At 35.5% G+C, this 14,636-nt stretch overlaps 1 protein-coding gene across 1 annotated transcript in view; it reads left to right on the forward strand.

Moving 5' to 3' along the window:
* LOC150092375 (protein ROP-like) overlaps window positions 1-14,636 on the forward strand; it is a 255,485-nt gene that overhangs the window by 224,701 nt on the left and 16,148 nt on the right. Inside the window, exon 14 of the mRNA XM_090414916.1 lies at window positions 8,203-8,357. Coding sequence (XP_090271042.1) covers window positions 8,203-8,357 — 155 coding nt within the window. The remainder of the gene's footprint in view (window positions 1-8,202; window positions 8,358-14,636) is intronic.

Here is a 14,636-nt window from a genome sequence, read left to right on the forward strand (position 1 = left end):
TAATTTATGTATAAATTGCAAATCAACAGGTAGAATCGAATGTACCGGAAAATGGCTTGTTAAAATCAGGTGTGGCTGAATTGCACATATGCAATCTCCACTATTATTTATAATCTGTAGACTATATCCTTTAAACAAAGTGGTATTGAACCTGATATTCAAATAGGAGATATTACGTTTTTTTACTTTGTGTGAAGTTTTCTCTCTAATTGAATCTGCTGCAAGCGTTTAGGTCTTCAGCTGAATTAAATAATTGCTGTAACAGATTTATGTGAGGTGAATGGGGGGGGGGAGGATAAACAGAAACATGAACGACATTAACTGGAGTTCTAACAGATAACAGACTAATTTGGAAGAAAATTGTTGATAAGAAATTAGTAATGGTGTAAATTTCTCATTTAGTACTATCATAATATCCTGTACACATCCCCTGAGGCTACATATCAGAAATTTGATTATGAGGATGATGAGATTTCATGAACCTGTAAAAACAAGTTTTGGCTATTTAGGCATAATTTCTAGTTAAACAAATTATATTGCTATTACTCTTTTGACACCTCCAGGGAGTCACAAGGATTCAAGGAAGGGCATTCTACTCACTGCACACTACCCACCATCTCCACTGCATTACTTAATTTGCCACACACATAATACCATCTACCATCCACCTCAATAGTATTTGTTGTCTGTAAATTGCATGTGTTCTGGCCAATTTGCCTGTATGCAGAATGAGAACCTGAGTTTCCAGGAGGGGGGAACCCTGCTATTTCCATATGAGATCAGCTACACCTTCAATTGTAAAAGCTCATATAAAGATTCCCCTTGTCATGATAATAATCAGATTCATGTCATTGCCAATCAAAATTCTTAATATACCATCATTCTTCCAGTTGCTTTATGGAAGCTATTAAAATAAGCAAACTGGTGTCCTGAGGAGTAAGTACATCAGTATACAAGACAGTATTTAAATAACTTTTAACACATGGATTTGTAGACTTGCACTAAAAATGAAACAGATTAATCAAAAACATATGACAGCTTAGAGGAAAATTAGATAACCATAACCACATTATCACCAAAGATATAAGAATAGAGCTTGTTATTAATATTTAAGAATGTCTAAGCACAGTTATTCTAAGATTGTAGGATCACTTGGATCATGCGATCGCAGATTGGATATGAACAATTAGCATAACAAGCATTTGAAACAAAAATGCTAGGTTAATCCTTTGATTGTTTTTGAGCGAATTGTCATCATCAGTTTCCTGATATGTACCTTCAAGGGGTGTACAGTCTACTATGACAGTGCTACATCATTAAGTTTATATTATTACTAATCTCCTATCGACAATTATCTTCCAAATTAGGCTATTACTTTGTCAGCACTCCAGTATTCATATCTAACATTTTGGTCTTTTAAGGCACTTCTGGCTGAATCAGTCTGCCTAGATCTTGGCATGAAATCTTTTTTGCTAACCTTTCCCATTCTGTTTAAGTGACCATGACACAAGAGATTAGCCTTTCTCACACATTTTTGAATGCTAACAATGTCAGTTTTCTTCCTAATATATTCATTTTTAATATGATTCTATCATCGATGCCATCTGTTCAGGCTCCTAATTTTTCTCAGTGCTCTCATGTATGTGATCTTTGATCCATAACTTAAAATTGATTTGAACACTATCTTGTACACTGTTAGATTAGTGTTTTGACTGAATTCTTCCTTATTCCACATAAATTTATTCAGCTGCCTCTCCACCATATGAGCTTTGCTTATTCTGTTGTCTGTCTCCAGATTTAATTTGCCATCTTCACTAAAAATTGTGCTTAAATGGCAGAAATGTTTTACGCGTTCTCCATTGAGAATGTATACTTGAAGTTTCCTATATTCCTACCTATTTTCATTGTCTTTGTCTTTTTATTTCTGATTTTCATACCAAATTTATTACAGAAGTTATTCAATTTAATAAGGGAATCCTGTTGAGTTGTACTGCATTTATTTAGGAGTATAACATCATCTCCCTCAAGTCATTCCTTCCTTCTTGTGGTGTGATCTTATGAATTATCTCATCAGTTATTCCAACTATAAAGGGATACCTGCTTTTAGTTGGTGGAAATGTCAACTAGATAACTTTTTTCTCGTGAAATACCACCACCCAGCTTATTGGAGACCTGAAGGGGCATATGTTAATGTTTGGTTTCCAGAATAGGAGTTCTGTTTTCTGTCTCTCCCCCCCCCCTTTTTTTTTTTCTATGCAGTGAGTGTGATACCCTTCATGGTCATGCTATACATAAAGCCATAACCTCCTCCATTTTTGAGGGTACATCAGTTGAAATGGTGGTGCTGTAGGTTGGCTGCCAGTTAGTGCATGAGCCTTAACCTTCAGTAACAAGTCAGGAGGCTTCTCAATCAACTGCCATATAATCCCATTTCCACATATTTTGACAGATAGTGGCTTTTGAGGATAGACCAAGTAGTAGTATGTAGAAGACATTGTAGAGTCCACATTATGGTAAGGAGACCTGTCACTCGTGTGAATGTCATGTCCAAGAGTCTGTTTTTCTTACTTGATGTCCCCACTCTATCTTTCCATCTAACTACAAACAAACTAATGATGAACACTACAAACTGTGACATAAGGAATCTTCCTCATAAACTTATTCCAATAAAAAAATACACAACACAACCAATCACCACATACAAATCATAATCATGCCCAAATCTCCTCATTTAAAATTCACTTTCACATCCACTTCACTAATATCTGTGGCATTAACACCAACATAAATGACATTCACCATCACTTAGTCATCCAGACCAGACCTACTACTCTTGACCGAAATCCAAATTGCATCTGCTACTGTTCACTTGTAATGTCCAAATTACACACAACACAATTTCTTTTGCTACAAGGTGTCACCTGTGCCTTTCTCTAATTTTTAATCCCCTACTTTTGACCTCCACTGGCTCAAGGTTTCATCTGCTGCGCTCTGGCTATCCAAATAGTGTTGTTAAATTGTGAATGAAACTATGTTGTGTAATTTATTTTTTTTCATTCACATTTAACATTGCTTATTATATATTAATCATGATTTGTATAAAAATTATTTATTATTCCTTAATTAAGGATTACTATTTAATTATTTATTCTAAACTTAACCTACTATTAATTTATTAGGCAATAATATGTGTAGAATTTAGGATAACTAAAATATATATGTAAAGTAACGAAAAGTGTATTATAAATAATTGTATACGTAATGAAAGAGCTGATTAAGTAGCTCAAATATTCTGTTTATTCTTATTTGTGAAAATGTAACGTTATGTAATCACTTATGTAAGAGTAGAGCGTTGTATTACATTAGCGAAATATTTACGTTCATGCGTTGTCATGGAGACGCATGAAATAAACAAGCACGAGTCGAAGAGTGAGTGACCTTGGAACCAGAAAGGAGAAAGGGAGGCAATAAGAATTTTATAGAAAGAAAAGGGAAGAGTTTTGCGGAGCCTGAAGGAAAGTAGGATATAAGCAAAGAAGTGAAAGAAGATTATAATTTCTTTAGGGCAGAAATCCAAGAGCATAGTGTTTAGAAGTAAGCAAGAAATGTAGTGAATCTTATACTCAACTGCAAGTGAAATCAGCTGTTGTTATGGAGGAAAATTGATGTCGTAATCGGATAAATAAAGAACTGGACATTCAGTGGGAAATTCTGATTAGTTCCAGTTAATCTAGGATTACGTCTTAATTCTATATTGCCCTGAGAAGAATATAATGAATTTATCTAGTTGCAGAAAAGTAAACAAGGAAGGATATCAGTACCTTATTGCTGTCGTTTAGAGTAGTGAAGCGCGGTTAACAGTAGTTCAGTTAAAGCGTTGGAGAATTTTATTTAATGTGTTCCGCTAGCTCAAATAAGTTAATTCATAAGTGTGCTCGCAATAAATTGATGTATTGAAGATTGTATCTGGTAAGAGTAGTCATACATGTTTGTTTATTCTAACATTAACTATAGCGTATCTTCGAAGTTCAAGGTCCGAAATAAGATTGCTTGGAATATTGTCTACCTTGATTAGTGCTTCCTGTGAATTTAAACATTAAGTACAGCTGATAGATATGTGGAGACTGATCAAATGAGAAGTTTTGTTTTGTTAACTTGAGTTAAGAAGGCGTGTGATTTTGAAGCAGTGAATTGTATGTTAAATTTTAGGACATTGAATTGTAATGATTGACTTAGTGAGATGTATTAAGTTAATTGTATTGTTTCAATTAAAAGTAGAATTCATGTATTTGCTATATATCATATATTAAATGTTTTATTTTGTTAGTCTAAATATTGTGTTTGCCTGAACTCCCTTTTATTGCACCGTTCATAAAAAATTCGAATCTTGCGGGTGCCCCAAGTAGAATAGTAAATAATTCGGCCTAAATGAGAAGACTGCTAACTTAATTAAGAATTGATCCTACTGTTTTATATAGACTAATCTAAAAATAGGGTGGCGCAGTATAATTATAAATTTCCCTACTTTTGGATCAGTGATCAATTCGCAATTAGTTATTTTATTTATAAGAGTGACTTGAAACTAGATGGTAAATTAGAACAAAACATGAAAATAGAACGTCACGACAGTCTGGTCATCATCCTAGGCAACCTCATGTCCATAATTCCAACTGGCTTCCCTTTTTCAACACCACTAACCAAGCTGGATAAGAATGGAAATCTTTGCCATAAAAATTGACCTGGCCAAATCATCTACCTACACAAATTTCTGATAGCCTTTCTCACCCTTCCCCCAGTACTCTGGATCTCCTTTTAACCAGTTCTTCCTCCAGATACTGTAAATATCACCTTCCCTCTTGGTAACTCAGACTACAATCTTGTACAAGACTCCTCTTTCACAGAGAATGTTCTTCCTCGACCCACTCCCAATCTTGCACACTCTGGATGGGATGACCTCTGGAACTTTTACTCCTCCTGTCTATGGTGCTGACTATTACTTCAGTTCATCCAACCCTGACACCTGCCTTCAAATAAGCCAGAAAAATTATCTTCACTGGCATGAAGTCATTGATTCCCCATTCTACCTCGTCCACTTTCCCAGCCCTGGTTTAATATAAAGTGTGTCAGAGCAGTCAGAAAAAAAAATTCAGCTTACTACAGATAGCTTGCAACAAGAACTCCAGCTTCATACTCTTCCTGTACTGAAGCACGTAACAAATGTCAGCAGTCTTCAGGAGATCTCAATTTGATTTCATAAAGGCCAACAGCAGAAAACTTGCCTCTTATCCAAATGGAAGCTGTACCTTCTGGTCCCTTGCTAAGGCTGTTGGATGCAACTTCTGCTCAACTGCACTCCCACCTCTCTCTCTCTCTCATTCTGATGTCACCACTATTACTTCACGTAAAGATAAAGCTGACCTTCTGGCATTACTCTTTTATTGAACCTCTTGCATTGATGACCAAGAAAAATGCTTCATACCATACTAGAATCTGAGCATCGTATACCTCCTGTAGCTTTTTGACAAAAAAAGCATCAGAAAATTACTCAATAACTTGGACACCAAAAAGTCACCTGGTCCTGGCTTGATATGTATCCGAATGTGTGGAAGTAATCACATATCTGACATATTCCAAAAAAAAAGGGAGATGGAAGTCAACTGTCAAACTTCTGATCATTCACCATCACTTCTGTCCTCCCCAGAATAATGGGGAAAGTCATTAATTGCCAGCTTCTCTACTAGAGGACCACAAATTATAAGCAACCACCAGTATAGATTTTACCATTAGAGATTCACAACTGATCTATTTTAGTTTTCATCACTCACCACTGAACAGTTGCCATGGAAATGTTTGGAGAAACTTCTGTTGTTGCTCTTGACATTTCTGGAGCTTTTGATCACATCTGACATCTAAGTCTGCTAAATAAACTGCCATCCTTTGGTCTACCTACTGCCTTCTGTAATTAGGTTGCTAGTTTCTCCTCTGGTCATTCACTGCAATAGCATGGTTAATCTCACTCACTCGCTCTCTCACTTCCCACTTCACTACTAATGCAGGAGTACTTCAGGCTTCTGTCCTATCACCTAAGCTCTTTCTCAGGTACATAAACGACCCACTCTCAATCACTTCCACTCCTATCCACAGCTTTGCAGACAATATCACTCTGTTCATCCTACTCATTTGACAAACTATGCAGTGTACAGATATTCCAAGCATGAAGATCATCATGCTATCTTTAAATGGGGTAAGGACAATCTGATCACGTTCAATGCCACCAAAACACAGCCTTGCCTCTTCTCTTGCAAAAGAACTCAGCTTGCATTTGCTTACCTTCAGTAATATACAAATCACCACACAAGATGAGATCTCTCTGCTTGGACTAACATTTATCTCCAGTCTCTTCTGGCACAAACCCATCACATCAGTAGCTTCCCCAGCATTCAAAAAATTAGGCATTCTCTTTCATTCATGATGTTATTTTACACCCACCCAGCTCTTAACTATATATAAATTTCAAATCTATCCATTCTTTGAATACTGCTTACATGTTTGGGGGTGAAATCTAAAACTTGTTTCCCCCCACCCTTTATTTTGAAGGGTTGAAAGTAGTTGTTTGGAAATACTTCTTGGTAGGCTGTTCCAGAGGATGGAATAAAAGAGAGGGAAGAAAAGCAGGTCTAGTGTTTGTTTGCTGTTGCACAATAATATACAAAAATTCTTGATGCTGTCTAGAGGAAAGTAATTTAGCTCATAAATGATCCTTCTCTTGCAGATTCACTTTACCCTGTATCTTGCAGTGTTTTGGCTATGTGTCTATTCTACAGGTAATTGACTTCACTGAACTGGCAACCATCATTCCTTCACTTTCTGCTGCACTTGTTAATACAAATGCCACAACTTCCCACACTTCTTTACTGTGCAACAGCAAACAAACACTAGACATGCTTTTCTTCCCTCTCTTTTATTCCATCCTCTGGAACAGCCTACCAAGAAGTATTTCCAAACAACTACTTTCAACCCTTCAAAATAAAGGGTGGGGGGAAACCAGTAAACTTCTGAGTCTTGTCTTCACTTGCCTCCCCCCCCCCCCCCCCCACACACACACTGCATTGATGTACTTATAGATCCTTCAATCTCTTGTGTATGAGATCAGTTTACAGGATGGCCATCATTACACTTCCCTTATTCAGAGCGTTATGTAGCTCAGTCTAACAACCATAATGTCACCAAATTTGGTATTGAATAACAAAGACTAAACTGAAATGAAAGATTACCTTTATCTGTTGCACTTTTAATTAGCACAGTAATTATGGTATTATTACTTGAGCAATAAGCATTGTCACAAACCAGATGCACAACTTGAGCACATTGAGTTTACCCATATGAAAGTGGACCTGATTCAATGTGGTCACCATTTTTGTCAACCAGAAATTGTTGATGTTGGCCTTCGGGTAACCCACAACCAAAAATTGCATGTAGTAATATTAGGGAAGCAAGGTGGCCATGCAACTGGAAAGAAGCAATTAATCACTCTTTCTTCTGTGAAGTGATGCTATACTGGTCATGCAGTGTGGAGAGGTGCTCCATCTTCCATAAAAATGGCCTCATCCAGACGTCATCATTGCTGAAGTTGCGGAATGACAAAACTGTTCAGCATATCACGATATTTCCATGCAGTAACGGAACAAGTTACTGGTCCTGTCTGAGTGATGCCCCCCCCACACACACACACACAAAAATGGTATAAAAATATGCTATGAAGCCATGCCAAATAATGAATGTAATGGGAGTTCCTAGAATGCATAGGGTGATTTGAAAGCCCAAATTTAACAATTTTGGAGATGCTTAAAATTCGCCTCATCTCCCCACAGAATTTTCTGGGGCCAAGGGGGTGATATTGTCATCATCATCATCATGCATATCAAGGATTTAGGCCTAGCATGGCCTGTTCCGGCCTTAGAAGTCATCGTTTAAGAGGACGTCCTGGTTTTCTTTTTCCTAATGGTTTGTACTTTAAGGCTTGTTTTGGTAATCTTTCTGTTTTCATTCTTGTGGGTGATATTGTATATCAGACAATTAATTGAATACATTATTTTACATGAATTTTGGCTCATTACTTTTCTGCTAGACCTTGTATTTTGAACAAGTAATACATTTTATTAATCTCATCAATGGTAATTAATAGTGATACTTCAATTTCAGTGCGAGGTATGGTCATTGGCATAAAGATAAAAATGCCCCAAATGTGAAAAATGTTCCACGTCTTCTGGTTTTTATTGTTGGAGGAATCTGCTATTCAGAAATACGATGTGCATATGAAATAACAAAAGATTACAAGAACTGGGAAGTGATCATTGGTAAGTTGGTTTCTATGCTAATATCATTTAAATGATATATTCATAAATATCTGGAAGAGTCTTACCTGGTAAATATTCAGATCAAACAATTACTAAATTGTTTATTTATTATTTTTTTAAAAAAAGTAAGTTATATCAATTGATATGTTATAAACACCAGGATTGCTATATATGAATAATATTTTATCATTCAACTGTGCTGAACAAGATTTCATTTAAATCATACAGTTGTTCATAAACGTCTAAACTTTCTCTCACTGTGTTCAAATCCAGTAGTTGTTGTTGGCATGGACAAGTAATTGGGCTTTGTAGAAACCTAAGTAGTGTATTCTATGGAGCTAGCAGTACCAGAGCTATCTCTCAATGAGATGGACTAACTGACTTGAAGTTGAAACTTATAAAACTCCTGCATACTAGATGGGATTCAAACTCGGTCTTTCCACCTAAAAGGCAGCCATTTGTCCTTTATTTGTAACTGCTAAAAAATAATATACCAAGAATTAAGTAGTGTTATATTATCTGTAAGCAAGCCAGATAATACCAATAATGATGAGGCCTCTTAATCAGCTAAGGAATATAGCATATCGGTGATTCTATAATGAATTCACACTGTTATGACAAACCATTCCCACTCCTTGTTTTGTGTGAATTCTATGATTTATCGTTTTAATGACTAACTTTGCATTTGTCGTACACTGCACATTGGCTGGTTAAAACTTTGGTCTAAGTATCATTGTCTCCACACACACACATACACACACAAATTAAGGTTCATGTTTATTTTCCAGATGACAAAGTGAGTCTTAGGTTCTAGCTGTACCATATCTTGAATGGACTACAGACACCTCTATGATGAAAATCTTAGAATTGTTGTTAAAAACATCTTGCATGCCACACACACACATTCATGTTATTCTCGTGATTTGGGGGAAAGAAGAACTGGAAAAGAAACATCAAAACATGATTATGCTTTCTCTTTAGCCTGTAGTCAAGGCCAAATTTTTATAGAATAGCATTTACAAAAAAAATTCAAAATCAATCTTTAATGTAACAGATACAAATATAAATAACGAATCCTACTTTTGTTTTTATGCTCTATAAAATTATAAATAGCATTTATCATTGTTATCAAATTTATCAGAATTTGTATTATTACTAACTTCCTATTAACAATTCTCCAAATTAGTCTGGTACCTGTTAGGTCACCAATATTGTCATTTCTTATATTTCAGTCTTCTATGAGACTTGTAACTGCATCAATCCACCTGCATCCTGTCTTCCTATTGGTCTTTTTTCTTGAACAACACAGGGGGGGGGGGTTAGCTGCCTGTGTTGTTCAAGGGTCAATTGTATCTCTTTTCAAATAATTCTAGCATGTTTATCAATGCTTAGCCTTTGATCCCATTTATTCTCTTCATATTATCTCTGATCTGCAAAATTTTATATATAGTTTCATCATAAGTTTCTCTAGTGATTTCAATTTTAACAACTGTTTTTTTGGTAATAAATCCAAAGATCTTCCTGTGACAGTCACTGAATCGCATGAATTGATTGATGTTGACTTGCCTGAAATCAGCTGTGAGATTTCAGGCAAGTCAACATCAATTTTTCCAGAAACGTAGTTAGCCATTATTAAAATCATTGATTTCCATTTCTTTTAAATAAGCTGTTTTGATTGCATTAGCGGCTCACTCAGCGGCAGATATTTTGACCAACAAATAGTAAACTATTTGAAACAGTTTTTAAATGGCTATCCATCAATGTCCAAATCAAAATATGGGATAAGATCTTGGAAAAATCAGTAAGAGCTTATATTACAAAGATCGGCCCAAATTTGTTAAAAGATTACTCTTGTTTCTGTAATAATCTGGTTGTCTTTTATGAAAGAAAAGAGTGGTTGATGAGGGAAGTGTGTGTACTGTAATTTTTTTTTTTTTTACAAAAGTATTTCACAAGTTGTCATGTAATAGGTTCGTATTTAATTTGCAACATTTATTTAGATATTAGGCTAGTGGATTGAATTGGTATTTGATTTTCTGATTAACATCAGAGAATTGTGTTTAGGGTAACAGCATTAACCACTCTACCAGCCAGGACGTATATATACGTCCACATTACCATGGATGCAAAGTGCATATTAAAATTGTAATACCATTAATATTGAAATCTATGATGGATACGAAGCTTTTGAGGATGCATATTTGATCTTTAATGACCGGTAAGGTAGTTAAGGAAAGGAGAGGTTACCAGTGGGATCCCATGGGACTCGGTACTAAAACTATTACTGTTCAGTCTTTATGTTAATCAGTTAAGTGATGCTTTAACCAGGTTACAGAGAGATATTCAGTTACTTGCAGATGATATTGAAGGTTAGGAATATTATTAATAATAGTGCCAAAGTTATTTTCAGGAGGGTTTGAATAAGCTGGAAAGGTGGGTGAATGAATGGGGGATGAAAACTTAATATGGCTGAGCACAAGGTTTGATTTTAGATCCACAGGGAGGAGGAGAAGGCTGTATATTCTGATCTATAGATCTTGTGGGAAATGATGGATATCGCAGAGCTGGTGAAAACAACCCATGCAATTGCTGTGAAGATTACCAAGAAGGTGATGACCATCAGAAACAAAGATGTGGATTCAGTTGTATAACAACTTGATCAGGACTACTATACTTTTATCTGGATACTGGGATTTGAACCAAATGAAGAAACCTTAGAGAGAGTACAGTGGAAAGCATCTCTGAAAGTTTTACAAGAAAGTGGTGAGGAGCAGGTTTTTTAGAGTGATAGGTGCATGGAATGCTATGCCTGAAAGAATGACAATAGTGCAGATAGAATAATGATTTTAAGAAGTATGTTAGACTGTGAAGTCAAAACTGACTTCCCACAAGGAATCTCACAACTCCACATGGTGGTTCTAAATAATCATTTAAATTTCCACTGATTAAAATGTTAGCCAAGTAGCCACTTATAAACTAAATCCAATCTCATACTTAATCAGCATTTGGTAAACTAGTTGAGGAATAATTGATCAAACTTGGTTACATGATATATCACGTAACCAGGTCTCATACAATTACAATAGAAGATTTCACCACAATGCCACCAATTTGGAAGAGTGATCAAGTGGTTTTTTGATGCAGAAAATGGCTAGGCTGGTATAGGCTTCATGGAACAAAAGACATGGAATTAGAGAGCAAGGGACTGTGATAAATTAAGGAAACAGATTGCTGATGTGTAGTGGCTTAATCAGTTGAAATGAAGAGAAATCTGCAGTGCCTGGAACTTGGTCTGAAATTAATTACTTATGCCATTGTCAGATTGTATTTTTAAGGTTAGGAGGATAAATAAAGTAGGGATGAAATTAATGAATCATGGAATTATACAGGACCTTCTGAGAAAGAGGATGTTATGGAGAAGATATAAAGAACAGGCTACCCCTGAGCAGAATGAGTATAAGGCACAGACTAGGAAGGTAATGAGTGTAGTGAGGAAGGAGAAATTGGCATGTGAAAAGAGATTGGTTGAAACAGCCAATGCTAATTAATTGCTAAACAAAAGCAAAACTCTAGAGAAATCTACATTTATGTTGCCAGTAGAAGAAAGGGTGAATATGGAAGGCTGACTTTAGTTGTTGGAGATGGAACATCTGCTGAAAATATAGTGGAAATATTTAATGAGTATTGCATTAGTGTACTTTATTTAGAAGATTAGGATGAATGTTGAATAACAATAGGAAGGAGGAAGACAGAACACTGACAGTTCAAGAATGGGAATTGTTTTGAATATTAATTAACCTTGATGTTATAATAAGGCTGTGGGACTAAATGGGAAATTATAGTAATATGCCAAAGAGCTGACAATGCCCATGACTAGGTTCAGTAGGAGTATGGTAATAGGAACTTTCCATTCTAATTAATCCAAATCTGGATTAATTAGAATGGAAATCTTTCAAGAGAATTGCATGGGTTTGTTAATGAAGGTCTTGCTTCAGTAACTTGGTTACATTTTATAATAAGGTGACTAGTGTATTGGACAGAGGAGATGCTTATAAAGTGTTTTATCTGGATTTTGCTAAAGCATTTGATGGAGTATCACATGATAAACTGCTGTTGAAATTGAGTAGGATGGAGATGGATAGTCAATTGATAACTTGGTTAGAGGGATGGTTAACTGATAGGAGCTAGCAAGTTGTGTATTAGTGCAATGTCACACAAAAGGAAGATAATGAGTGGGTACCACAGGGTTCTGTTCTGGGACTACTGCTGCTTAATTTATATATCAGTAATACAATGTGTGAGAAAAGATATTCAGTGTTTGCTGATGCTAAATTAGGAAGAACAATGTTGGGACATTCTGATTTGATGTTGTTACAGGAGGATTTCAATAAGATGTTTCTAATGTTGTTTTGATGTTTCAATAGGATGATGTCTCTAATGTTGTTTAAAGTTATGCCTTTTGACCAGAGAAGATGGAACAAAGCTTATATGGTAGGAAGTCAACTGAATAAATTTATATGGAATAAGAGAGAAATTGGTCAAAACACTAAACTAAACACTGTATAAGACAGTGTTCAAACCAATTTTAACTTATGGATCTGAGATCTGGGTTAGAAGTAAAACACTTGACCAAAGACTTGACTTGACCACAGATATGAGAGTCCTGAGAAAGTTTAGGGACATGAACAGATGCCATTATCATATTAAAAATGAGAATATTGGGAAAGAACTTTACATTGTTAGCATCCAGGAACATGTTAGCAGAGTAATCTCAGGTGGTATGGTTACTTAAACAGAATGGGAGAGGAAAGATTAGCAAAACAAGTGTTCTTTGCTGGGTTGGCAGGAAAAAGACCTAGAGGACAACCAAGGATTGATATAGTAAAAAGTGCCTTAAAAGATAAAAATATAATATCTGATAATCTTGGAGTCTTGACAGGTAACAGATTGATTTGGAGGAAAATTGTAGATAGGAAGTTAGTAATGACGTAAATTTTTCATGTAATACTATCATGTCCTGTACACCCCTTGAAGTTACTTGTCAGGAATTTGATGATGATGATGAAAAAGTGATCCTGTTGGAGACCTGAGCAGAGTACAAAATGAATCCCACTGGGCATGTAGGAACATTTTGGGAAATTTTGGAGAAAAGGGCAAAGCTTTTACTGTACTGTACTTCTCAGTACATGGACTAGTTACTACTAACACCATGTTTCAACATCAAGATGAGCACAAGTTAACATGAAGAGAAGACACAAGAAATAAGAAAAGCCTCATTGACTACGTCATTGTTGATAGTGATATCATCATCCTTGTTCAGGATACAAGAGTGTACAGAGGATTTAAAATTGGAAGTGACCATTACTTAGTACTAAGCAGGATAAAAATGGATATCATATTGAAAAGAACAGCATGTAAGAAAGTTTTAAAAAGAATTAAAGTTGAGCAGCTTTGTAGACTTGACTATACAAACATTATTAAGGAAAAAATGAAACATATTGAAAACAAGAACCAGACCTTGGAGTCTCATTGGCAAACTCTGAAGAAGACACTGATTGATTTAGCTAGGGAGGTATGTGGTGAAATTGTCTGCAAGGATAGAAAACTAAGAACACCATGGTGGACACAAGAAGTTAAAGAAGCAGTCCTGGAAAAGAAGAAAGCATACCAAAAGTTCTAGCAAACAATTTTGATATGTGTAAAAATATGTGTAAAAGTAGCTAACATGAAGACTTTATAGTAAGAGCATGGAAAATAAATATCAGGAAGGTGACAAAATGTTCTGTAGGCTATTTAAAGAAGCTTAGAAATAGAGGAAAGAGTACTGTAAAAGGAATCGAACATGATAAAGGTGGCATGAAAACTGAATATAAGGATATCCTAGATCGTGGCTGGAAAATTCGCCATAAGATATTTTGCATTAATTTTGGTAAATAATCAATGGATGATAAAGGCATTATAAAATCATTAAAAATTGTGCAAATTAAAAGAGATGCTGCATAAATAATTAACTTTTTGCTGCAGATCATCAATTCAACAAATCCATCAGTAACATTGCTCATTGGAAGAAATGTTAATGCTGCGAAGGATTTAATTTTCGTGTTGAATTCAACATCTGTTTGGTAACTTAACTTCAAACCAATGGCAGCAATTTTGCAATAAAGATTTTGTGCCATATGAAGTAAACAACCCGTTATAGTTGTTGATGTAAATATGTTAGAAAAACATTGATAGTTGGTTTCTCGAAATCAACCATTAATGTTTCAGGATCTAGTGATG

Source organism: Typopeltis vanoorti, chromosome 26 (assembly GCF_054136105.1).
Source record: "Typopeltis vanoorti isolate ZY-2024b chromosome 26, IOZ_Tvanoo_1.0, whole genome shotgun sequence".
Classification (NCBI taxonomy): Eukaryota; Metazoa; Arthropoda; class Arachnida; order Uropygi; family Thelyphonidae; genus Typopeltis; species Typopeltis vanoorti.